The 25,882-nt window shown below is 41.5% G+C and overlaps 1 protein-coding gene across 3 annotated transcripts in view; it reads right to left on the bottom strand.

Moving 5' to 3' along the window:
* GRK3 (G protein-coupled receptor kinase 3) overlaps positions 1 to 25,882 on the bottom strand; it is a 164,531-nt gene that overhangs the window by 102,301 nt on the left and 36,348 nt on the right. For all 3 annotated transcript variants that reach the window (XM_023190667.1, XM_023190665.2, XM_023190666.3), the window contains exon 2: positions 20,561 to 20,637. Coding sequence is in view for 2 of the 3 variants with exons in the window: in XM_023190665.2 (XP_023046433.1) it covers positions 20,561 to 20,637 (77 nt within the window). In the remaining variant the exon portion in view is untranslated. The remainder of the gene's footprint in view (positions 1 to 20,560; positions 20,638 to 25,882) is intronic.

The following is a 25,882-nucleotide window of genomic DNA, read 5'->3' as shown; positions in this document are numbered from 1 at the left end:
GCAGGGTGCCAGGAGCATGATGCGTGTTCACAATGAACGCTGAAATTAAGAGATGAGGAAAAAAAGATGGAGGCAAGTTCTGGGTACCTGAATGACAGGAACAAGCTGACCGCACCCTGCAGTGGGGGCTTAGCAAAGCTTCGGAATGCAATCACATCGTGATAAGACTATGTTTTCAGATTGCTAGATAACAGAAAAAGAGCTGGAGATTGGAAGTGCCTGATCCTAACTCCTGGCCAGAGGCTATGCTTCCCAGCAAAAATTAAAAGTTTAACAAAAGGGCTGGAGAAAGAAAAAAATCAAAATAGGCTAGCCAGGTAGGAAGGTCCTGAACTATCTGGGTCAGGGCAATAATGGCATAACTAAGGTGGCTGTGGTGGGAATGGAGGATAATGGGGCAGGAGAGACACGGACAAGAAGGCATCAGCGAGGCTTCAGAGCTCTGGATCCTGGACAGCGTGGAGAACAGTGGCGTCATTAATGTCAATAGAAAGGGAGGAAAGGACGCCAGCTGTGCATGCGCATATATGTGTATGCATGAATACAGACGTGCAGGTTTCTTAGTTTGCGTTTTTCTGGTCAGGGAGGTGATAATTAGTGAGGTATTGGATCTGTTCGGGTAGAGGCAACGGCAACACACTATACTAGAAATGATCATTCATTATGAAATGAACAACAGAACTGAAACGAGCTGGCTCACTAAAGCTGCACCAAAGCTGTGCCATCAAGTAAGTGCAGAGGTTACTTGTGGGAAGGGACAGGTGCAAACAAGGATGCAGGAGACACAGAGGGGCACAAGCCAAAGGCGGGGCCTTACAAGGCGGGAATCAGGAAGGCCTGATTCCATCGTAGCCGCTGCATCCCTCTGTCTCTTCACTTCATCTTTCTGCGCATTAGCTAGCCCCTCTCCTTCTATATTTTTGAATAATTTAAGAAAGTATGGCCGGGCGTGGTGGCTCACACCCATAATCCAGCCCTTTGGGAGGCTGAGGCAGGCAGACTGCTTTGAGCTTGGGAGTATAAGACCAGCCTGGACAACATGGAGAAACCCCGTTTCTACAAAAAATACAAAAATTAGCCACGTGTGGTGGCACACACCTGTGTTTCCACCTACTCAGGAGGCTGAGGCTGGAGAATCACTTGAACCCAGGAGGCAAAGTTTGCAGTGAGCCGAGATCGTGCCACTGTACTCCAGCCTGGGTTACAAAATGAGACCCTGCCTCAAAAAACAAAAAGAAAAGAAAATATGCTTTATAGAATGTATTTATTCCCCTGAATTATAGAAACTATGTATACAGTTACCCCAAAACTATGGCATTGAACTTCTCCTTGAGTCTTCTCTGCCTTATTCAGTTCTGGCTCCAGAGCATATCCCAGGCCACCCATTCTTGCATCTCTGCTGCTCTTACTCTGACAAAAGCCAACTTTGGCGACTTTCTAAATGGGATAGGGGTCGCCAGATTTTTCTTCCTGTTGTCATGTTCCCACTCTGATCCCAGCAATTCATTCTTCATAAAGAGGCTAGAATGATCTTAAAACATACATCGGGCCTGATCAAAACCCACCAGAGCTTCCCATCACACTCAAAACCTTGGCTCCTACACAGTTCCCTGCCTCCCTCTTCTCTCTCATCGGGTGCTGCCCGCGTGGGCCTTCTGGTAGTTTCTGAAATGCACTGACCTCTCTCCTGTCCCGGCTGATGACGACGCTGCTCCTCATGATCCCCTCATCACATCCTCAAAGAAATGTCCCCAAACAACTAATCTAAGTAAGCGCTACTCGGTCTCCTTCAGGTCCTGGCTCTTCATGATCCCACTGCACAGCAGATGCTAGGATCTGGCTGATACCCTCACGCTGAGGGAGCTGATCCCCACATCCCACCCAAGGTCAGTGTTCCCTGCATTCCAGCGCCTGCTGCATACCAAGGAGCTGTATGGTTCTACCAACTCACTTCCTGCCAGTGCTCCTTAGTTTCCTCATCAATCAAATGAAGGGGGTAAACTCTCAAGTTTCACTTAGGCCTAACATTCTGTGGTTTCATGAATTCAAGTGGGGTCAGTTTTGATTTCATTCTCTTCTGCTGGTGATCTTACTGCTATTTTGACAAAGAGAGGAGGGATTTTAAAAAAAAAAAGAGGCAAAGGATGTCAACAGGACACAGTTGGAAAAACCTGGTTATTTTACCAAGGCTTCAACTGAAACAGTGTGTTTCTCTTCAAGTAATCAAGCTTAACATGTACAGCCAATAAAAGCCCCTTGGCGAGAACTGGCCTCATACCTTGTCTATACAGTCTCTGCACAGGGTTCCTAACCTGTGGTCAGTAAAGAATGTCACTTTCTAACAGGTCTGGGAGCTCCCGGTTTATCTTGCGACCTCAAGAGGAGAGGATCACCCAACTCACAGGTATTTGAGGAGACAAACCCATGGCTGGGCTTTAAGGGTCTTATCTAAGATTCCTTGTGGAATAGAGTTTCATCAAAGCTAATCCAAAAGGCCCATGTAAAAATAACCATTCTTGCCGCCCTTTATGCAAACAATCAGGCCAAGTATAAAACTAACGTTTATTCATAATTAGTTTTTACCAAACATGAGGACTGGAGAGAAAAATTTTGTTCCAAAGGTTATCGTACATTTGTCATTAAATCCTAGTCTCATTAATTGTTTTTAAGCTTTTTGCCTACATTTTAGACTAACCCTGACTATCCTGTGAATCAAGTGGTGATCTTCTGCAGCTTGAAAAAAAAAAAGAAAGAAAAACAGGGATGGGTAATGTAAAAATGTGAATCAATATACTAGTTCTGGGCAATTATCTTGCAAATTCTGTCAGGTAATGGAAGTGAGTAAGGTGCCCATAACCCAGAGGTTTCTTTGTTTGGGAAAATAAAACCAAAGAACTTCACAGACCCCCCACAGGGGAACTCTATATGTTGGAGAGTAAAATTTTAGATGGAAATTACCTACCACACCACACTTGTGGGAACTGCTGTCCTCACTCTACTATTTGCAATAGGGTTATATACAGTAGCACCTTCTAGCTGAAATACTGGACAGAAAGTTTCCATCGCTGTCATATTTCGCTTAATTATTATCCCTATAGCAGGGATAACAGTTCCTAACAAAAGGAAGCATGAAAGTTTTACTATCATTAAGTCTGCTAGGACTTTTTATTGGGTCTAGCGATGCACTTTTAAATGAAACATGCTGCTTTTGGATTAACACCTCTAGTATAGTAAAGGAAAATCTACAGGTACTTAAAGATTAAATCAAAATTATTGACAGGCTTAGGGAAAATGCCGGCTTCAGCCCCAAGTGGCTACAATCCCTCTTTAATAAACTGCAGTCTTCTTTATGGAATTCTTTAACTCCTTTATTAATCCCTCTCTTACTTATATGTCTTGTATTGATATTTGGACCCTGTATACACAATACTACAACTCAAATTGTTTCTTCTTGCCTAGAAGCAATCAAACTCCAATGATGCCCTCAACTGAACAACACATGGACACGCCATTCTTCCGAGGACCATGATCGGCCCCAGGAGGAACCCTAGCTGCTGTTCCCCACAACACCCCTTTTCCGCAGGAAGTAGCCAGAAAGAGTCATTGCCCAAAACCCTCCAACAGCAGTTAGTGTGGCATCTCCACAGGGGGGAATGTTGTAGGAGTTATTAAGAAATTATTTTAGGCCGGGCGCGGTGGCTCAAGCCTGTAATCCCAGCACTTTGGGAGGCCGAGACGGGCGGATCACAAGGTCAAGAGATCGAGACCATCCTGGCTAACATGGTGAAACCCCGTCTCTACTAAAAATACAATAAAAAAAAAAAAAACTAGCCTGGCGAGGTGGCCGGCGCCTGTAGTCCCAGCTGCTCGGGAGGCTGAGGCAGGAGAATGGCGTAAACCCGGGAGGCGGAGCTTACAGTGAGCTGAGATCCGGCCACTGCACTCCAGCCTGGGCGACAGAGCAAGACTCCGTCTCAAAAACAAAAAAAAAAAAGAAATTATTTTAGGCAGATGGGGGGACAAGTTTTGGGACGTTTTCATTTTTTAAAGCATCTTGGGAAAAGTTTCTTGTAAAGCCCCTGCTCTTAGAGCCAGGCTGGCCACCTTTGAGATGCAAATGCAGGCCATTAGAAACTAGGTCCACCCAACATGACAATCACCACTGCCCTCTTGCCCTTGCCCCACGTTCCTGGCAACCTGATGGCCCCCGCATATCCCTACGTGTGTAGAACGTCACAGAACATCACGGTGCCCTGCACTTGCATATTAAAAGGCTAGGGTGGGAGGGCCAGCTTTTTCCTCGGGCTATGTGAAAGACAGACCTGGTCAAACCAATCCCCTGAGCCCTGTGCAAAACAGACAGCGCCTCCTCCAGCCTTTCTATATATACACCTGGCTGGTTTCTGCCCCATTTGGGGTTCCCTCTCTTGGCTTTGGAGCGCCCCTCCCTCTGTCTCTGTACAGGGGAGCTTCTTCCTACCCCCTTCCTTCTTGCCTATTAAACTCTCCGTTCCTTAAAACCACACACACACACACAAAGACGAAGGAACGTGGGGAGCAGGACAGAGTAAAGGAAGAGAGAAGGGGAGAGGGAACCACTTTTTGTAGGAAATGAATCATAATGCTTTCTCCTGGCAACAAGTGGCTACCTCAGAAGAAACCAACCACTTCATGGACGTTCCAGCACCACTTAACCTGCTGCTGCCCCTTAAGACATTTCAAAAACTTAGTTTGGTCTGGCTCAGTGGCTCATAATCCCAGCATTTTGGGAGGCTAGGATAGGAGGATCGCTTGAAGCCAGGAGTTTGAAACCAGCCTGGGCAACAGCCACATCCTATCTCTACAAAAAAAAAAAAAAAAAAAATACTGGCCAGGTATGATGGTGTGTGCCTGTAGTCCTAGCTACGCTGGAGACTGAGATGGGAAGATCGCATGAGTCCAGAAGTTCGCGGCAGCAGTGAGCTATGATTTCGCCTCTAAACTCCAGCTTGGGCAACAGAGCAAGACCCTTTCTCAAAAACAAACAAACAAACTCCTTACTCAGCTTAGCATAGTGGTCAAAAGCTTTAGCTTAGAGTGTGGCAGACTCCAGCTCAGCCCACCACTATGTGCAAGACACCAGGCAAATCCCTTCACCTCTGAGGCTCGGCTCCTTGCCTGTAAAAGGGGGCCAAGAACGACCCGCACAGGGTCATTCTGAAGACGAAATGAGACCACATATATATATATAGCACTAAGCACCAAGGGGCTCAATAACTGTCATCGTCACCCCAAACTGTACAGATACAGCCTTTTCTAAAGCTTCTTAGTCTAAACTGTGCTGTTATGGGTAACCTGGAAGCCAACCATCATGTTTGTGTTGCACCATGAAGTTGTAACAAAGGTGCTATCTGTCTAGGATTTTACAGGGCGTCTCAGTTTCAAATATTTATCAGATTTTCCCACCAAGAGCCAAATCCTTTATTTCAAAAATGAAATTATGCTTCAAGGGCATCATACAATAATAAGGACCAGACTTAATCTCTCAACATGAACAACGGGGAAGCTGGACAGAAAAGTTCCATAAAATAACTGTCTTCAGACATGGAAAGGGCTACGGTCTTTCAGAGAAGGAAAATAAACCAGGAGGATCCCAGGATGGGCTGGGTCTTGGCCTGGAGGTGCCTTACTATAGCGGTCAGCTGCACTGAACTGCAGCGCTAGGAGGGGGACCCAAGCAGACCATGGTGGTCTTGCTGAGGTGAAGGCATCAAGAGTTCAGGGATGCTGAGGTTCCTGGAAACACCAAAAAAATTTAAAAAATGAAACAAACAGGTACAGCTAATAAGCCAGTGTGCCAACAACCTAACATACCAAAGTATATTCAATTCAAAAAACAACAGGAAAAGGAGGAAAAAGAACAAACAGAAAACAGGAGGATGGGAGACTTAAGTCAAACTATTTTGATAACTAATTGCAAATGATCTAAAAATTATAATGAAATAACAGGCATTGTTAGTCTGGGTTTAAAAAACAGTCTCAAGCAGAGTCTGCCTGTAACAAACACATTTTAAATAGAGACACTTTGAAATTAAAGAATGGAGAAGAGATGTACCGTGCAAACACTAACATCAAGAAAGCTGGAGGGACTAAATCAATATTAGACAATGTAGATGCCAGAGCAATATATTGCCAGGATAAAAGACATTTCACTGTGATAAATGAGTCAATTCCTCAAAAAGACATCACAAGCGTAAAGTCTGTGCACCTATCAGAGAGGATCTAGCAATTCCTCTCCCAGGTATTCACCAAAGAGAAATGATGGTGTACGTTCACAAGGCTTGTGCAGAAATGCCTGTGGCAGCTTTATTCATCCTTGCCCCACACTGGAAACAATTCCAGTGTCCACAGACAAGTGAACGGTGTTAAATGCACAGAAAATAATAATATTCAGCAATAAAAAGAAACAAAATCCTGGCTGGACATGTTGGCTCACGCCTGTAATCCCAGCACTTTGGGAGGCCGAGGCGGGCGGATCACCTGAGGTCAGGAGTTCAAGACCAGCCTGACCAACATGGCGAAACTTTGTCTCCACTAAAAATATAAAAATAAGCCAGGCGTGGTGGCAGGTGCCTGTAGTTACAGCTACTTGGGAGGCTGAGGTACAAGAATCGCATGAACCCGGGAGGCAGAGGTTGCAGTAAGCCAAGATCGCGCCATTGCACTCCAGCCTGGGCAACAAAGCGAGACTCCGTCTCAAAAAAAAAAAGAAAAAATCCTGATATGGGAGACACAGTATGGAAGAATCTCAAGAATATTATGCTGAGCAACGTAAACCAGACACAAAAGAACATGTACTGTTTGAATCCACTTATATGAAATTCTAGAAAAGTTGAATGTGATCTATTGTGACTGAAAGCAGATCAGTGGCTGCCCAGGGCTGGGGTGAGTTGAACCCAAAGGGTAAGACTATACTTTTTGAAGTTATGGAAATGCATATTATAGAAATGCACATTATATATCCGTTAAATTGTTTTAAAAAGTAAGAGTACAAGTACAGAGCACATTTATTAGTAAACAAGAGAAAAATAAATAACACTGGATTCTTATATTTAGTACCTCATGAATAGGAAATCAGGTATATTCTGAAAATAAACTAAAAGGCAACAATGAAAGAAAGGGCCAAAATCACTGTTCCCAGCAAGCTATTCCACTTCAAGTTCTTTTCTGTCACCAATTCTGAATTCAATTGCTGGCTGAAAAGTAGAAGCCAAAAACAACTAATTTCAATCTTCTTAAATAGACATAAATTTTAAGATAAGGAAATGAATTCCTAAAGAGCAAACTCCAAAGGCTGACAATGATTTAAACTAAAAAATATATATATTTCTTTGGAAAGTAAGTGCATGATACAAGGTAAGAATATTTGCTTCTTTAAAAAGTTGTCCTAGTTTCTCTTTTTGTGTTTCAATGTTATAAACAGACTCTCTGGGGGCCTAGAAGAACTCTCTCTGTCCCAGCTGGGATTTCACTCCTGACTCACACCCGTAAGAATCTTCTCTGTTCATCTAGCAAAAAGCTATCAGCATCAGGACAAAGCTCTTAGCTTAATGCTGACCTCAAAGCCCCAGCTACAATGCAGAGGAGGTGTGACAATACTCCAGCAAACGGCCCACTGTGCAAATCAAGTTACTTTAATTCCAAGAGGCATAAACAACATGGCCCTACAGTCTCAACCTCTTATCTGAACCTCTCCTTTATCTTTAGACCTGAGGACACAGTGTCCCCAGCAAACCACTTCTCCCCGCAACCCTCTTTTGTACTGCAGTGTAATTTCTTACAAATCTATTGGCTCTATCTTCAAAATTGGGAATTCCATGACTTCTCTCTACTTCCATGGCTACCCCAATGGTCCAAAGGCCAGCATCGTCTCTCATAGCCTCTAGCTTTCTAAGAGACCTCTGAAATGGTTTGGATGTGTATCCGTGCCCAAATCCCATGCTGAATTATAATCCCCAATGTTGAAAGAGGGGCCTGGTGGAAGGTGACTGGGTCATGGGGACAGATTTCCTCCTTGCTGTTCTCGAGAGAGCGAGTTCTCCCAAGATCTGATGGTTTAACAGTGTGTGGCACCTTGCCTTTCTCACTCTCTCTCTTCCTCTTTCTCTCTCTATCTCTCTCTCCCCCCACCCCCTTCCTCCCTCCCTGTGTCTCTCCTGCCTCCATGTGAAGAAGGTACTTGCATCCCCTTTGCTTTCCACCATGACTGTAAGTTTCCTGAGGCCTCCCAGTCACGCTTCCTGTTAGGCCTGTGGAAATGTGAGTCAATTAAACCTCTTTTCTTCATAAGTTACTCAGTCTCAAGCAGTTGTTTACAGCAGTGTGAGACAGGACTAACACGGCCTCCCTTGCCCATGCCTCCCCAACAGCCAGACTGATCCAGGAGCACTTGAGTCAGATTATGCCATCGCAACTCTCAAACTTCCCCATGTCCCACCTCATTCTGGGTAAGGGCAGAAAACCTCACAAGGGCCTCAAGGGCCTGGCCACTCTCCACCCCCACCCCCCACTCCCGCTGTACTTCCTGCCCTGCAGCCCCCTGGCCTCCTTGTTGTGCCTCAACCGGGAGGCTCTAGCCTTAGGGTCTTTGCCCTGCTGAACACTTCACCTGGGTACTCTTCCCCCAGATAAATGCACAGGGGCTCGGCACCTCCTCTCCCAGAGGACTTTGCTCAATTGTCCTTTATGAATGGCACCTTCTTAAAATGTCCTTTTTAAAGCCGCCACATGCACCAGCACTCCCTGCCTCTCTTTGCAGCTCTTCTACCCTCCTTGAGATTTACCCCCTTGTGGGCAGTATGTATTTGTGGATCTTTCTCCCCTGAGAAGGTGGAGTTAGCTCCAAATGGGTGGATTTCTGCTTTTGTTCACTATGGGATTCCCCAGGGCTTAGGAGAAAAGTATGGCACATAATTAAATTTATTAAATGAACAACTGAATGTTTAGCAACAAATTTCAAACAAAGCTTAACCATCACCTCCAGAGCACATCTCTATATTTCCTGGTTTTAACTTTGACTAGAAGTAGAAATACTAAAATAAATCAAAGACAAGGTGTAAAACCGTCAGAAAAGCTATCTCCAAAAAAGGCTAAAACCAGAAGATATTATGACAATGCACCACCACCTTGAATTTCAAAACCAATTGAGGGCTCTTAAAATCCTAAAACAGCCCCATCGTCCTCCACTGTCAGTTCAAAAAGTTTACAGAGAACTTTTCCAGTAGAGGTGATGCTTCATAGGTCCTTGGCATTCTCTAGCAATATAGATTAAGATCCCACATTTGCTAATATTGCTGGAGCATATAATTTTTTTTTTTTTTCCTAAAATACGTGGACCCTGGCAGAGACAGAGCTACAAAGTTGAGTTTAGTTGCAGAGGCTGGCTGATCAGCAAGGCTTACCTCTTGGCTAAGAAAGTAGCTTCTCCACATTTGCCTTAGGATTTAAATTCGTGCCTCAGGAAAATGACCAGTAGGCTCTTCTGGGAATCTCAGGGGCTCCCTGGCGATAGTAAACACACTTAACAACTGTTCAATACTGGAATGCCAGAGGTCTGTGCACTTCCACACATACTTTGCTACCCATCCTTTGCAGGGTGAGCTGGTTAGGGATGGGAGCCTTCTGTCTTAGTCTTCTCTATGTGCCTTTTTGTTTAATGAGACATTCCCAGTGAAGGACTCAAACATATTTGATTGAATGTCCCCTTCAGCAAAGCACATAAAGTAGACCAGCTACAGAGAGATCTTTGTGCACAGCTGCCAAATCCTGGATTTTGATATCGTTATATAGGAAATAAAAATTATACAGTTGATATGTCATTTTTTTAAAGAACTTCATATGCATGCTAATTTCCACACTAGCTTTTGCAGGTGATAGGCAGAAAAAGCACATGACTTCCAACTCTGGCTCTGCCACTTGGGAGTTGTGCAAACTTGATCATATTATTTTACCACCACATAAAATACTCACTGAAGTGTCTAGTACACAGGTAGCATCACTGTCTTAAACTAATAGTAAATCCAATTATGGACTAATAGTATTCCAATCACACAATCAGAAGAGCTCAGGGAAATTTAAGCAGTAAAAATTTAACAGAAGAAAATCTTTGCGAATTTGTTAGGCAAAAAGCTCTTAAATATGACACTAAAGGCCGGGCTTGGTGGCTCAGGCCTGTAATCCTAGCACTTTGGGAGGCCAAGGCCGGTGGATTGCCGGTGGATGGCTGAGCCCAGTGGCTCACACCTATAATCCCAGCACTTTGGGAGGCTGAGGTGGGTCAATCTCTTGAGCCCAGGAGTCCAAAATCAGCCTGGGCAACATGGCACATCCTTGTCTCTACAAAAACTACAAAAATTAGCCAGGCCTGTTGGCATGTGCCTATGCCTGTAGTCCTAGCTACTCGGGAGGCTGAGGTAGGAGGACTGCTTGAGCCCAGGAGGTTGAGGCTGCAGTGAGCTGAGACTGTACCACTGCATTCCAGCCTGGGCCACAGAATGAGACCCGTCTCAAAAAATAAATAAATAACATTTAAAAAAATAATAATAATATATTTGCTAGCTGGCAAATCAGCGATCCTCCAGTTTCCAGTGATTAGTAGATGTTAAAGGATTGTGCTTTTCCAGTAAAAGGCAGCTTTTCTGAATTGTTTTTGGGTGGGGCGATGATAATTATGGCTGGTCTTTGAACTTGAATGATAATTTTAAGAAGGAAAACCAGCCCTACTAAGCTGGGTTAAAAAAAAAAAAAAAGACAACCAAATTTTCCCATAGAACTGGTTTAGCCTTTTTCTCCTCTTTTTATCCTTTTTAACCCAAAACGCTCAGATGTCCCAGATGTTCAGAGCCACAGAGGCTGCACTGTGGGGGCAGGTGGCGGTACCCAGCGTGGGCAGACTCCAGCACCAGGAGCTGATGCCCAGACTTGTTTAGTCCAACACAGATAATGAAGTCAGCTGAAAAGACCGCCTTGCCAGTAGGTTTGTAAGTAATAGCTTTTCCTCTCCCCTAGTGTCTTTCCTCTCTGGGCAGCATTTTTATTAGGAAATCTAAGTTGAAACTGTGCAGAGGCTGTGACCCTAAGTCATCCAGGCTCCCCTTACTGCTTGCACCCTGTCACTTCACTGCCTCTTCAACAGAAAATCCAATTAGCTGTGCTTAGTCCAGTGTTGGTCTCTGCTGTTTGAAAGTTTACATGCCTCCTTAACTCTTTCCCTCACGAAAAGTCTCCACAAAGGCATGGATAATGGATACAGAATTGAATAGGGCCCCAGGTTTTTCTTCTCTGAGGCTGTGGTTGCTCTGGTTAGAGAAATCTTATAGATAAGGCAGGGTGGGAACTGACTGTGTCACTGTCAATCAGGGGATCTGTCGGGGAGGCCCTTCACTGTGACAGAAACAAACACTTCCAAACAAAGGCAGGAACACAGAGGAAAACAAAGTTGAAGTTGGTTCCCAGGATAACATTTCCCTCTCTACAACCTTATGCAAGAGGGCTCTACTTGCTGTAATTTAACCTTAACCATTGAATCCAAAGCTGCTGACTTAAACATGTTTTCAGCTTTTAACCATCTATGTGTTATATTTTAGATAATTAAACATGTCAAGCAATAATTTTACAAATTATGAAATCAATTGGCAACTTTATTCATTGAAACTGACAAAAAAAAAAAAGTGATCCTAAAATGTTTTATGTATTTTAGTATTTGGGGTATTTTTTGTAATTACCAAATTTTTAAAATAAGCATCTATGGCATATCTACATCCATCTTCATTACGGTAGAGACTGCTCAGAATTTTTTTGCGTATGTGAAAAAAGGACTTTTAAAGGTAGTAGCTTCTCTTTTTATCAACGCATTATTTTTTATAATGAAACACACGCCTTTGCTTTCAAAGCCCACAGCAAGTACATTTCTTATGCCTTGGCCCTAAATGTCAAATATAATTTATGTATTCTTTCTAGATAAATGTTCTCTGAAACCATGCTAAATATGTTTGAGACCAACTTAAAAAACATTTAAGAAATTAAAGTGAAAAGTAAAAATTGAAAGGAAATAAAAGACACCAGACTGGAAACAAAGTAGTAAAACTCTTTTTATTCAGATAGGATTCCATACATAAAAAATCCTAAGGACTACACATACACACACACACACACGCAGACATACCTTACTAGAACTGATAAACCAGTTCAGGAAGATCACTAGATACAAGATCACTACCAAAAAACTCATTCTATTTCCATGTACTAGCAATGAACAACCAAAATTAAAATAAAGAAAACAATTCCATTCACAATAGCATCAAAAAGATTAAACTACTTGGGAATAAATTTAATGAGAAATAAAAAATCGGATATCCACATGCAAAAAAGATATATTTAGACCTTGCCTTACACCATAGACAAAAATTTACTCAAAATCGACCACAGACCGAAATATAAGAGCTACAACAATAAAACTACTAGAAGAAAACCTTTGTGAATTTGTTAGGCAAAAAGCTCTTAAATATGACACTAAAGGCCAGGCTGGGTGGCTCACACCTGTAATCCCAGCACTTTGGGAGGCCGAGGCGGGTGGATTGCCTGAGCTCAGGAGTTCATGACCAGCCTGGGTCACACTGTGAAACTCTGTCTCTACTAAAATACAAAAAATTAGCTGGGTGTGGTGGTGTGCACCTGTAATCCCAGCTACTCTGGAAGCTGAGACAGGAGAATCGCTTGAACCTGGGAGGCGGAAGTTTCAGTGAGTCCAGATTGCACCACTGCCCTCCAGCCTGGGTGACAGAGCGAGACTCCATCTCAAAAAAAAAAAAAACAAAGACACTAAAGTATGAGTCATAAAAAAAAATGTATAAATTCGACTTCAAAATTAAAAACCGTGCTTCAAAAGTCACCATTAGGAAAATGAAAGAGACTGGATTCCAGCCACCAACCAGAAGAAAACATTTGTAAATCATACGTAAACAACAAATAACATAGATAAAGAGAATCCAACTTTCAGGATGGGTAAAAGATTTAAATAGACATTTTACTAAAGAAAATATACAAATAATTAATTAGCACAAACATGTTTAATATCATTAGCTATTGAAGAAATACAAATCAAGACCACAATGAGATACCACTTCCTATCCATTCAGATGGATATAAAAATACTGATGACAACAAGTACTGACGAGGATATAGTAAACCTGGAATGCTCATAAATTGATGATGGGAATGTAAAACAGTACAGCCACTTTGAAAAGCAATTTGGTAACTTCTTAAAAAGTTAAACATGCCAGGCGCGGTGGCTCAAGCCTGTAATCCCAGCACTTTGGGAGGCCGAGACGGGCGGATCACGAGGTCAGGAGATCGAGACCATCCTGGCTAACACCGTGAAACCCCGTCTCTACTAAAAAATACAAAAAGCTAGCTGGGCGAGGTGGCTGGCGCCTGTAGTCCCAGCTACTCGGGAGGCTGAGGCAGGAGAATGGTGTAAACCCGGGAGGCAGAGCTTGCGGTGAGCTGAGATCCAGCCACTGCACTCCAGCCCGGGCGACAGAGCGAAACTCCGTCCTCAAAAAAAAAAAAAAAAAAAAAAAAAGTTAAACACAAATTTGCCATACAACCCGGCAATTCCACTCCTTGATAAAGACTCAAGAGAAATGAAAATATATGTCCATAAAATACTTATACGCAAATGTTTATAGTAGCATTGCTCTATAAATAAGCAAAAAGTGGCAATAACTGCTCTATAAACAGGCAAAAAGTGGAAATAATCCAAATGCCCATCAACTGCTGCATGAAGAAAGTGTGCTCTGTAGCCGGGCACCGTGGCTCACGCCTATAATCCCAGCACTCTGAGAGGCCGAGGTGAGTAGATCGCTTGAGGTCCAGGAGTTCGAGACCAGCCTGGGCAACATAGTGAGATCTCGTCTCTACTAAAAATACAAAAATTAGCTGGGTGTGGTGGCATGCACCTGTAATCCCAGCTACTCAGGAGGCTGAGGCATAAGAATCATTTGAACCCAGGAGGCGAAGGTTGCAGTGAGCAGAGATCGAGCTACTGCACTCCAGCTTGGATAGCAGAGCAAGGCTCTGTCTCAAAAAAACAAAACAAAACAAAAAAACGTGTGCTCTGCCCATAATATGGAGCGCATTTTGCAACAAAAAGGAATGAAGTACAGATACACACGACATGGATTAACTTCAAAAACCTTATGCTAAGTTAAAGAAGCCGGATGCAAGAGACTACAGACTTCATACCGTATAATTCCATTTTTATGAAATGTCTAAGAAAAGGCAGAGAGAGAGAGACAGACAGATGAGTGTTTGTCTGGGGCTGAGGCTGGGAGCAGAGTAACGACAAATGGGCAGGAGGGATCTTTTGGAGGCATGGAAATGTTTTTAAATTGTATTGTGGTGATGGGTGCACAACTGTAGAAATTTACCAAAATCATCACATAATACATTTATAATGGGTAAATAGCATATAGTAGTTGTGCATTCTGAGGGTTGTTTTTTGAGACAGAGTCTCACTCTGTTGCCAAAGCTGGACAGCATTGGTGCAATCACGACTCACTAAGGCCTTGAAATCCAAGTCTTAAGAAATTCTCCCACCTCAGCCTCCTGAGTAGCTTGGACTACAGGTATGCACCACCACACCCAGCTAATTTTATTTTTCAATTTCTATAGAGACGGGGTCTCACTGTGTTGTCCCTAGGCTGGTCTCAAACTTCTGGCCTCAAGTGATCCTCCTGCCTCCGCCTTCCAAAGTGTTGGGATTACAACCACACCCAGACAAGTCATTTTTTAAAAAGTAAAAATTGCAGGGCCGGGCAAGGTGGCTCACACCTGTAATCCCAGTACTTTGGGAGGCCGAGGTAGGTGGATCACAAGGTCAGGAGTTTGAGACTAGCCAGGCCAACGTGGTGAAACTCCATCTCTACTTAAAAAAAAAAAAAAAATACAAAAATTAGCCAGGCATGGTTGCATGTGCCTGTAATCACAGCTACTTGGGAGGCTGAGGCAGGAGAGTTGCTTGAACCGGGGAGGCGGAGGTTGCAGTGAGCTGAAATCGTGCCACTGCACTCCAGCCTGGGTGACAGAGCAAGACTCTGTCTCCCAAAGAAAAAAAAAAGTAAAAATTGCAAGTTTTTGTGTCTATATATCAGACACCAAAATATTTCACACAAATTGAAAAAGATTACTATTTAAACTGGGGATTGAGCTCTGAAGTCAGTATTATAAAATGAAATGCCTTTAATGGCAGTATGTGATATAATATTACATTAATCACCATGTTCTTTATACATGAGAATGACATTTACATATACCATGTATTAAGTATTGATTCGGGGGCTGGGCGCATTGGCTCAAGCCTGTAATCACAGCACTTTGGGAGGCCCAGGTGGGCAGATCATGAGGTCAGGAGCTCGAGACCAGCCTGGCCAGTGTGGCAAAACCCCATCTCTACTAACAAAAATTAGTTGGGCATGGTGGTACATGACTATAATCCCAGCTACTTGGGAGGCTGAGTCAAGAGCATCACTTGAACCTGGGAGGCGGAGGTTGCAGTGAGCCAAGATTGCGCCACTACACTCCAGCCTGGGCAACAGAGCAAGCCTGTCTTAAAAAAAAAAAAAAAAAAAAAAAAAAAGTATCTATTTTGGAGTCTCCTTATAATTTCAAACATGCTCCTCCAACAGGAGTGAACATGCAGACAGAGAAGCTAAGTAGACTGTCCACAGGCAGATGGACTTTATCAAATGCCATGCGCCTCACTTGCATGTGATGAAGTTACAATTTCAGTGTATCTTAAAGAAGAAAAATAGTCACAAAAGAATCTTAACTATAACTGATAGAATGATTTTCCTGTCTATTCAATAACTAATATCCCCTTAAAACCAAACACAGTGCGTCAATATCTAAATGTGTAAGTTTTACTGACAGCAAGTAAGGGATCAACTTAACTAATATTTATTAAGATATAATTTCTTTATAAGGATAAGGATGAAAGTAACTGTCACGTAATCCCTTTATTCTGCATAGTGGCAATTAAAAACAACGAATGGAGATTTCGCCTGCTGTATTAGTTTTCTCATGTTATGCCACAAATCACCACAAACTTAGTGAGTTAAAAACAACACCCACGTATCATCTCACAGTTCTGCAGGTCAGAGGCGTGGGTGGGTTCCACTGGGCTCTCTGCTTAGGGTCTCACCAGGACAAATTCAAGGTGTCGGTCGGCCTGGGTTCTTGTTTACAGGCTCTGAGTAGGAATCTGCCTCCAAACCCATTCCAGTTACGGATGGAATTCTGTGCTCTGCGGTTGTGGGATGGAGGTGGCTGTTTCCTCACTGCTGCCAGCCAGGGCCACTCTCAGCTCCTAGCGAGCACCCACACGCCCTCCACCTGCAAAGCCAGCAACAGTGTGTGGAATCTTTCCTGAGCTTCGTATCTTTCTGACTTCCTCCTTTTTGCCGGCCTGAGGAAATGCTGCTTCTAAAGGACACATGTGAGTAGATTAAGGTCACTCGGACAATCATCTTAATTCCACCTGCAGAATCTCTTTCAGCCATGTTATGCATGGGGGCAATACCACAAGGCAAGGGTCATGGGGTTGCACCAACAACACCTGCCTTTCTAATTAAACTATATTTAATGGCAACTAAATATCCTCTCACTGAGGAATCAAAGTAATCAATGCAGAAGGAATCGTGTATTTAGAAAACTCACCATTTTGTAAGTCCCTAATAAACTCTACTGTTTGGTTTTAATTGCCAGTATTCAGAAAAAAAGGGTTAAGTGCCAGCTACTTTTATCCTCATCCTTATTTAGAAATTATATGTCTTAATGAACATTAGTTAAGTTGATCCCTAACAAAATAACTGATTGAGACAATGATTGTCAATGAGAAACTGACACCGACCGCATCTGAGCCCACTTTAGAGACCTGACTACAGAGACCCTAATTGGTGTGTGCCTCCTGCTACGACATACACAGCACCACCTATAAAGCGCTCCTGCCAAAAAGCAGCTGAGGCTAAACCTCATTAAGCTGTTAGAGTGAACTCTCGGTTTATAGGAAATGTAGGAAACACAAGTATAATTTAAATGATACCATTAAAGGCCAGGCATGGTGGCTCACACTTATAATCCCAGCACTTTGGGAGGCTGAGGTGGGCAGATCACTTGAGGCCAGGAGTTCGAGACCAGCTGGCCAAAATAGTGAAATCCTGTCTCTACTGGGAAAAAAAAAATTAGCTGCGTATGCTGGTGCATGCCTGTAATCCCAGCCACTCAGGAGGCTGAGGCACAAGAACTGCTTGAACCTGGGAGGTGGCAGTTGCAGTGAGCAGAGATTGTGCCACTGCACTCCAGCCTGAGTGACAGCGCAAGACTCTGTCCCCAAAAAATAAATACATAAATAATTTTTAAATGATACCATTAAGAAGCAGACAGAAAAGCCCAGAACATGGAACATTCTACAACACATTGGACCCAGTTTCTTCGGTAAGTTAATTACCTGTGCATGTGCTGGCAGGGGCAATGTTTGGGGAACTGTCTAGATTACAAGAAATATTACCACCAATTACAATACAAGAACAGTATTTGAATCCTGATTCAAACCAAGAGTTAAAAACAAACAAACAAACATTTTTAAGTTAATCAGAGAAATCTGACAATAAACTCAGTATTAGAGTACACTAAGAATCATGATAAATTTCATGTTTGGGATAAAGGTATTGTGGCTGTATAAGAAAGCATGCACACTTTTTAGAGATGCATATAGGACAAAATGCTGTGACTGCTTTGTTCATTCAGTAACCACAAAAAAAGACGGGATGGGAAAAGAAAGTATAGCAAGATGGTGAAATATATCAAATCTATGTGATGTAAATATATATATACACACACACATCCATATACATACATATGGGGTTAATCATTCTAGTCTACTTTGTGCATGTTGAAAATTTTTAACACAAACAATTAGCTTCTATTCACTGAGCATCTGCTGAGAGCCAATTGTCGTGTTAAGGGCTTCATGGACACCACCAGCTAAACCCTCTCAACAGCCTCATGGACCAGAACTATTATTATCCCTACTTTTATAGATAAAAAGTAATGAAATAACAGGCAATTCAGGGTGTAGCCAAACAATCTGCCAGTTCGGCAATGCCTCAGAGGCCAAGTACATTAAAGACTTCTATGGTTTTCATTTTGAAAGCCATTTTTACCAACTGCCCACAGCACACATTGGAGGGCAGTCCCCAAGCCCTATGGTGATCCTATGTGTCAGGGAGCTTGGGAGGTAAGGAAAGAGGGAAAAGGAGCAGATGGGTAGGCAGGTAAGAGGGTGACACAGAACAAGAGGACCAGCAAAACAATGAGGGGAGAGGCAAGGCAGGATGGCGAGGGGAAAGAGTAAGGCAGGAATGCATGGAGTCAGTGCCGGAAGGCGCAAATGGAACCTGGAAAGGAAGACCTGGAGTGTCAGACACATTTACTCCCACCATGGCCCACTTTCCACTCTCCCCCAGTCCCTGAGACCAGGCAGAAAGTGAGACTACTACAGAGAAAAATGGGGAGTAGGCCAACACCACACAGCTCTGTCAAAACATAATTACAGATGGCGGTGTGCGCTCTCCCTAAGCCTCCATCAGCCGCTCTTCTTTCCTGTGACCGTGACCTTCCCAAGTTCAAACTCGGTTTCTCCTGACCACATCCAAGCTCACGAATTGAAGGCAAGAGAAGAAAGTATTTCTTTAAACAAAGTTTAACAACTTCAGATAAGATTCAGAGCCCATCAGCGCCCAGTGAGGCTGCTCTCAGGGAACAATCTGTGCAGCTGAGATACTGGGCCACAGTAATGCCAATGGGTGCTCAGGTCAGAGCCTCCCGGTGCCAGGGTCAGGTAAGGTTTTAATCCAAGCAATGGGAAATACATGTTTGGGGGGCTGTATGTATGTTTAGGGGGATTGTAGACAGGAAAGGAGCCACAGGAGGGAGAGAGAAGGACAGAAAACAAAAAGAAGAATCCTCGATGCATTTCAGAAACTGGAATGAGAGCTGAAGGGAAAGCAGACTGAAGTTCTGATGCGTGCTGCCACCAGAACGAACCTGGAAGGCATTATGCTGAAGAAACCCAGTGCGAAAGGCCACACAGTGTGCGATTCCCTTCATGTGGCACGTCCAACACAAGCAAATCCATGGAGGCGGAAACTCAATTCGTGGTTGCCAGGAGCTGAGGGAGGGTAGAAGGCAGAAGGACTGCTAATGGGTACAAGTTCTTTTGGGGGTGATAAAAACATTCTAAAATTAGGCAGTGCAGATGGTTGTATGACGGTGAATACACAAAAAGTCACTCAACTGTTTACTTTCAATGTGCGGACTGTATGCTATGTGAAATATACCTCAATAAATCCACAAAAAGAAATTAAAAAATCTTTAACTAGCAAATAAAAAGATAATTTCTTTTTACCTCCACTCCCAGAGATACAGAGTTTCTCTCTTGTTATCACGAGCTTTATTTTGTTTTTTAGTACAAAATCAGAAGCAAAGGAGAACATCTGTGTAGCTTATAGTAACCACATACCATGAAAACAATGAGAAGCCGTGAGAACTAACAAAATGAAAGCCAAACTCTTTTAACTTATCTGTTCCCCAACCAGCTCCTGAGGAGCAGGATGAAATATCTCTATATGGCAAAGACCAATCGCTTTCCACACACAGTGCCCAGGCACAGACAGACCACGTCTTCTGCTTCTCCAAACCACTCTGTCCGCCTTCCCCACTGTACTTCATGGGTGATCAAAGACGCTGTATCTACCAAAGACCACCTTCACAGGCAGGTTAATTTTTGTAAACCAGATAAAGTGGTTTACAAAAATCCAAAGATTTCTGCACCAGCTTCTACTCGTAATTATTTTATTATTTACTGGTTACTATTTTATTGTCGGAATAAAGAAGAAGGAGAACTGGGAATCAGAACAAGTCACTCCACCTCCCCGTGTCTACCTCTCCTCATCGGCAAACAAAAGGGCAAGCCCAGAATTATCTCGAAGGATACACAGTCTTAAAGGGATCTATCAGTCTATGTCTGTTAATCATGGAAACAGAGCACAAATTGAGTTCTAGGGAACTTTAATTTCTTGGAATTTTCATAAAGTAATTTCCTCCAGTCATAAAATAATTTTACAACTATTACACACAGCTCCCCAGCAAACCACCTCAGTAATCACATGAGGCAGGCAAGACGCAAAGAAAAGAAAGGAATATCCTATTTTCTTACATTCAGCAACACTGATTTCATGTAAAAATCCTAGAAATACCCATCTCCCAAGAGCTTATTAATAGACTATGCTACTAGGAATATAAGTCATTATTAAATACCTTATTAATTACATGAAATTTCCTTTATTCCCAGCTGCAGCTATAGAGGATATAAAGCACTGGAGGGTGCATTCATTTATTACTATAGTATCGCCTAATTTCATCACTGAAATTACGGTATGCCAAATGAACAAGAAGGACTTACCAATTTTCTGATTGAAAATCTTGTCAAAGGTTATTTCATTTCTCTCTGCAAGGTACTTCTGCATCACACTCCGGATACTGGAAGGGAAGAGTGACACATTTTTAACAATGCAGCCTACATTGTGAGTAACCATCCCCAGGATGAGAGAGATACGGGTGTCCTGACTCAAAGATATTAGCTTTACAAGAGACCCTTCTTACCACGACTGTATGAAATGCAGACTAGCCTAAAAGCTGGAAACTTCACGGACTTAGCCACCATCCCCTCCTGCGACACAGGGCCAACATTAACACATGGAAACTCAGCTGCAGAAAATAACTTCAGGGCTTTGAAAACCCACCCTCAACGTATCTGCTCTCCAAAATATTCACAAATGTGTCTGCACGCAGCACACACATGCACACACCCTACATGCACACAGCACACACCCTACACGCACACACCACACGTGCATGTGCCCCCCCACCACAAATTCTGCTCATCAATAAATGCGCTTCTTTCTAAAACAAGAGCAAAAGTTCCCTAGATATACATTAACATTTTTTAAAATCATATTTCTATACACCAACAATAAAGCACAAAACATAATTAAAAGATTTAGCTTGCAGTAAAATAAAAAACATCAAATACTTTGAAATTATTCTTTCAAAATATGTGCAAGAACTTTATGGGAAAAATTACAAATTGTACTGGGAGACATTAAAGAGGATCTAAATAAATAGGAAGATATACCACAGTGATCAACAAAGAAATTTAATACTGTAAAAGTTTAAAGTGTACCCACATTTATCTATGAAATCGATATAACCCCCATCAACCTTCCAATAGGGTTTTTCATAGAACATAGAAATAAATAAGCTCTTTCTAAAATTTATACAAGAAATACAGGACCAATAATAGCTAAAACACTTCTGAAGAAAGAGAATAAAGATACTGGGGCTTACTATGAAGTTAAAATAATAAAGACAGGATAAACAAACTGATCAAGGAAATGGAAGAGTGCAGAAACTGAGCCATGCATACATTCAATTTTGACATATAATAGAAGTAGCAAGTTAGAAAAATGGGGAAAGGATGGATTATTCAGTAAGTGAACCCCAAAAGTGATTATCCAAATGGAAAAAGTAGAAAATTGAATCTCTATTATCCACTGATGGTGGGAGTGAACAACAAATTAGCATTACTTTTTTTTTAACCTTTTAAAACAAATTGAGGTATAATTTATATATAATTAAATCCACACTTAAAGTATATTGTTAGCCAGACAAGGTGCCTCACGCCTGTAATCCCAGCACTTTGGGAGGCCGAGGCGAGCGAATCACCTGAGGTCAGGAGTTCAAGACCAGTCTGGACAACATGGTAAAACCCCGTCTCTACTAAAAATACAAACATTAGCTGGGTGTCGTGGTGCATGTCTGTAGTCCCAGCTACTAGAGAGGCTGAGGCAGGGGAATCACTTGAACCCGGGAGGCAGATGTTGCAGTGAGCTGAGATTGTGCCACTGCACTCCAGCTTGGGGGACAGAACGAGACTCTGTCTTCAAAAACCAAAAAAAAGTATATTGTTAAATGTGCTTTTGACATAGGTGACATATACACCTATGTAATTACTATCTTAAGATACAGGATATTTCCATTGCCCCAAAAAGCACCCTTTACAATCAATCTCCCTATATTCTAGAATCCAGGCAATTATTGACCTGCTTTCTATTAACATAGATTACATGCTCCAATTCTAGAATTTTATATAAAATAAAATTACACACTATGTTGTCTGTTGTGTCTGGCTTCTTTTGTTTGACATAAGACAGCTTCATCCAAATTGCTATTTGTGCATAAGTATTTCATTCCTTTCTAATGCCAAACAGCACGCCATTGTATGAATATTCCGCAATTTGTTTACCCAGCCATCTGTTGACAGACATTTGCGTTGTTTCTATAAATAAAGGTGCTTTAAATATCTATATATAAGTCTTTTTATGGGCATGTGTTTTCCTTTTTCACAGGTAAACACCAGGAAGTGAAATTGTTGGTCATATGGAAAATCATATTTAACATTATGAAAAACTGATTAACTATATTACAAACTGGTTGTACCATTTTACAATCCCACCAACAATGTATGATAGTTCCAGTTGTTCCACATCCTTGTCAACACTTGGGTTGTAAGTCTTTTTAAATTTTAGCCACTCTGTTGGGTGTGTAGTAGTATCTTATTGTACTTTGTATTTTAATTTGCATTTCCCTAATGAATAATGACATTGAGCATGTTAGTACATGATTACTGGAATTCTCTCTTCCTTTTAGAGGTGTGTAGACAGATCTTTTGTCTATCTTTTAATTGAGTTGTCTTATTATTCAGTTGTACGACTTCTTTACTTAGTCCAGAAATAAGTCCTATGTCAGATTTATGTGATGCTAAGATTTTCTCCCAGTTAGCAGCACCTCAGCTCTTCATTTTCTTCAAGGAGTCCTTCTCAGAGTAGAGGTGCTTAGTTGATGAGTTCCAATTTATTGACATTTCTATGATGGACAGTCTGTACTAAGAAGTCTTTCATGCCTCAAAGTCATGAAGACTGTAAGCTATATTTTCCTTTATAAGTTTTAAAGTTTTTAGATTTTGTGTGAACACAAATATGGTCTAATATCCGTTTCAGATTAATTTTTGTATAGAGTACAAGGTAGATATCAAAGTTCTTTTTTTCCGTATAATATTTCATTATTCGGGTGTTACTTGTTGAAAAGACTTCCTTCTTTCTTTTTCTCTATTCTTTTTCTTGGCACCTTTGTTGGTTCAACACTAAGTATGTGCAGGTGTATCTCTGGGCCATCCTGTTGCATTGATCTGTATGTCTGTCCTTACACACACATTGTATTGTCGTCATTGCTTCTTTTCTAACTTAAGAAACTGGATCAATGGATTTAAATTATTTCTAATGTAACCATTTAAAATTATAAAATTTCCTCTAGGCATTGATTTAACTGCATCTCACAGATACTGATACAGTCTATTTTCATTTTCATTCTATTCTGATTCTCTTCTCATTTCCCTTGAGATTTCTTCCTTGATCTATTCGTAATTTAGAAATGTGTTGCTTCATTTCCAAATACTTGGAGATTTCTAGTTATCCTTCTGTTATTAAACTTTATTTTAATTCTCTGATGGTCAGAAAACATACTTTGAATAACTCAGTTCTTTTATGATTTGCTGACAGGTGTTTTATTGCCTAGAATGTGATCTACTGTTTTGAGAAGTTCATGTATACTTAAAGGGCATGCGCAGGCTGCTGTTGGATAGACTGATTCATAAACGTCAACTGGGTCAAGCTGGTTGATAGTGTTGCTTAGATTTTTCTATATCCTTACTGATTTTCTGTCTATTTTTTCTATAAATCACTGAGAGAGGAGTGTTGAAACCGTCAACTATAATTGTAAATCTATTTCTCTTTTCAATTCTGTTTTTGTTATATATTTTACTGCTCTGTTGTTAAGTACATGAAAATTTAAGAACAATGTTATGCTACCGTGATGAAACGACCACATGTTCATTATGAAATGCAGCTTTGTAATGCCTGTTTATAATCTTTGTTAAGTCTATTTCATCAGATATTAATCAAGTCATTCCAGCTTTCTTTTGGTTAGTGCTTATACAGTATTATCTTTGTCTATCTTTTTACCTTTAAGGATTTACATCTTCACATTTAAAATAAGTTTCTAGTTCACAACAGATAGTCATCCCTTGGTATACAAGCCATGAGTTCCAGGACCCACCTCGGATCCCAAAATCCTAGGATGCTGAAGTCCCTTATATAAAATGGTGTGGTATCTACAGAGCACTTACACACATCCTCCTGAATAGTTTAAATCATCTCTAGGTTACTTATAAGACCTAATGTAATGTAAATGCTATGTAAATAGTTGCTATACTATATTGGTTTTTATTTGTATTTTTGTTGTTGTATTGTTATTTCTCATTGTTTCTTTCTTTCCAAATATTTTGATCTGCAGTTGGTTGGATACCCAGATGCAACCCGCAGATATGGCCAGGCACGGTGGCTCACAGCTGTATTCCCAGCACTTTGGGAGGCCGAGGCAGGTGGGTCACCTGAGGTCAGACGTTCAAGACCAGCCTGGACAACATGGGGAAACCCTGTCTCTACTACAAATACAAAAATTAGCTGTGGTGGCGGTCACCTGTAATCCCAGCTACTCAGGAGGCTGAGGCAGGAGAATCATTTGATCCTGGGAGGCAGAGGTTTGTTTCAGTGAACCAAGATCATGCCACTGCACTGCAGCCTGGGTGACAGAGCAAGACTCCATCTAAAAAACAAAAAACAAAAAACAAAAAAAAACAAAAAAAGCCTGCAGATATGGACAGCGGACTGTAACCTACAGATATGGACAGCTGACTGTATAGCTGGATCTGGCTTTTTCACCCTACCTGATGATCTCTTTTAATTGAAGTGTTTAAACAATCTGCACACTTCTGTTAGGTAGATACATGTAAGTGAATTAGCTAGATCATATGGTAAATATGTTTTAGTACGACTTTTTAAAACACTGCCAAACCACCTTCTATTGTGGCTATACCTTTCAGATTCCTATCAGCCACACAGAATTCCTGTTTCTCTTTGAACATACTTATTTTCTGAGTTTTTTCTTTTAGCCATTTTAGTGGGTGTGAAGTAGCATCGTACTGTGGTTTTGATTTGCATTTCCCTAATGAGTAATGACAAGCATTCTTGCATGTGCTTATTAGCTATTCATGTATCTTCTTAGTGAGCTAGCTATTCAAATATTTTGTCCATTTTGAGGAGGACTGGTATCTTAATATTCAATTTAGAGTTCTTTATATGTTATGGATACCAGTTATTTATCATAGATGTGATTTTCAAATATTTTCTCAGAGTCTATAATTCGTCTCTGCACTTGCTTCGTGGTGTCTTTAAAGGATAAGCTTTAAATTTTTGATTAAACCCAATTTATCGATATTTTTCTTTTAAGGATTGTGCTTAACGTTGTCATAGCGAAGAATTCTTTGCCTAACCCAAGGTCACAAAGACTTTTTCTTATGCTTTCTTCTAGAAGTGTTAGAGTTTTAGCTCATAAATGCAGATTTATGATCAATTTGGAGTTATTCTGGGAGTATGGTGGGAGGTAAATATCTAAGGGTTTTTGGTTTGTTTTTGTCTTTGGTTTTGCATATGAATATCCAATTTTTCTAGCATCATTTTTTTTTAAATTCCTATCATTTCCCCCACTGAATTGTCTTGGCAGGCATTTTTTTCAAAAATCAATTACTGTAAATGTGAGGATTTCTCCC

The sequence above is a fragment of the Piliocolobus tephrosceles genome, chromosome 19 (assembly GCF_002776525.5).
Source record: "Piliocolobus tephrosceles isolate RC106 chromosome 19, ASM277652v3, whole genome shotgun sequence".
Lineage (NCBI taxonomy): Eukaryota > Metazoa > Chordata > Mammalia > Primates > Cercopithecidae > Piliocolobus > Piliocolobus tephrosceles.
The sequence above is the reverse complement of the archived record's forward strand: the minus strand, read 5'-3'. Positions and strand labels throughout refer to the sequence as shown.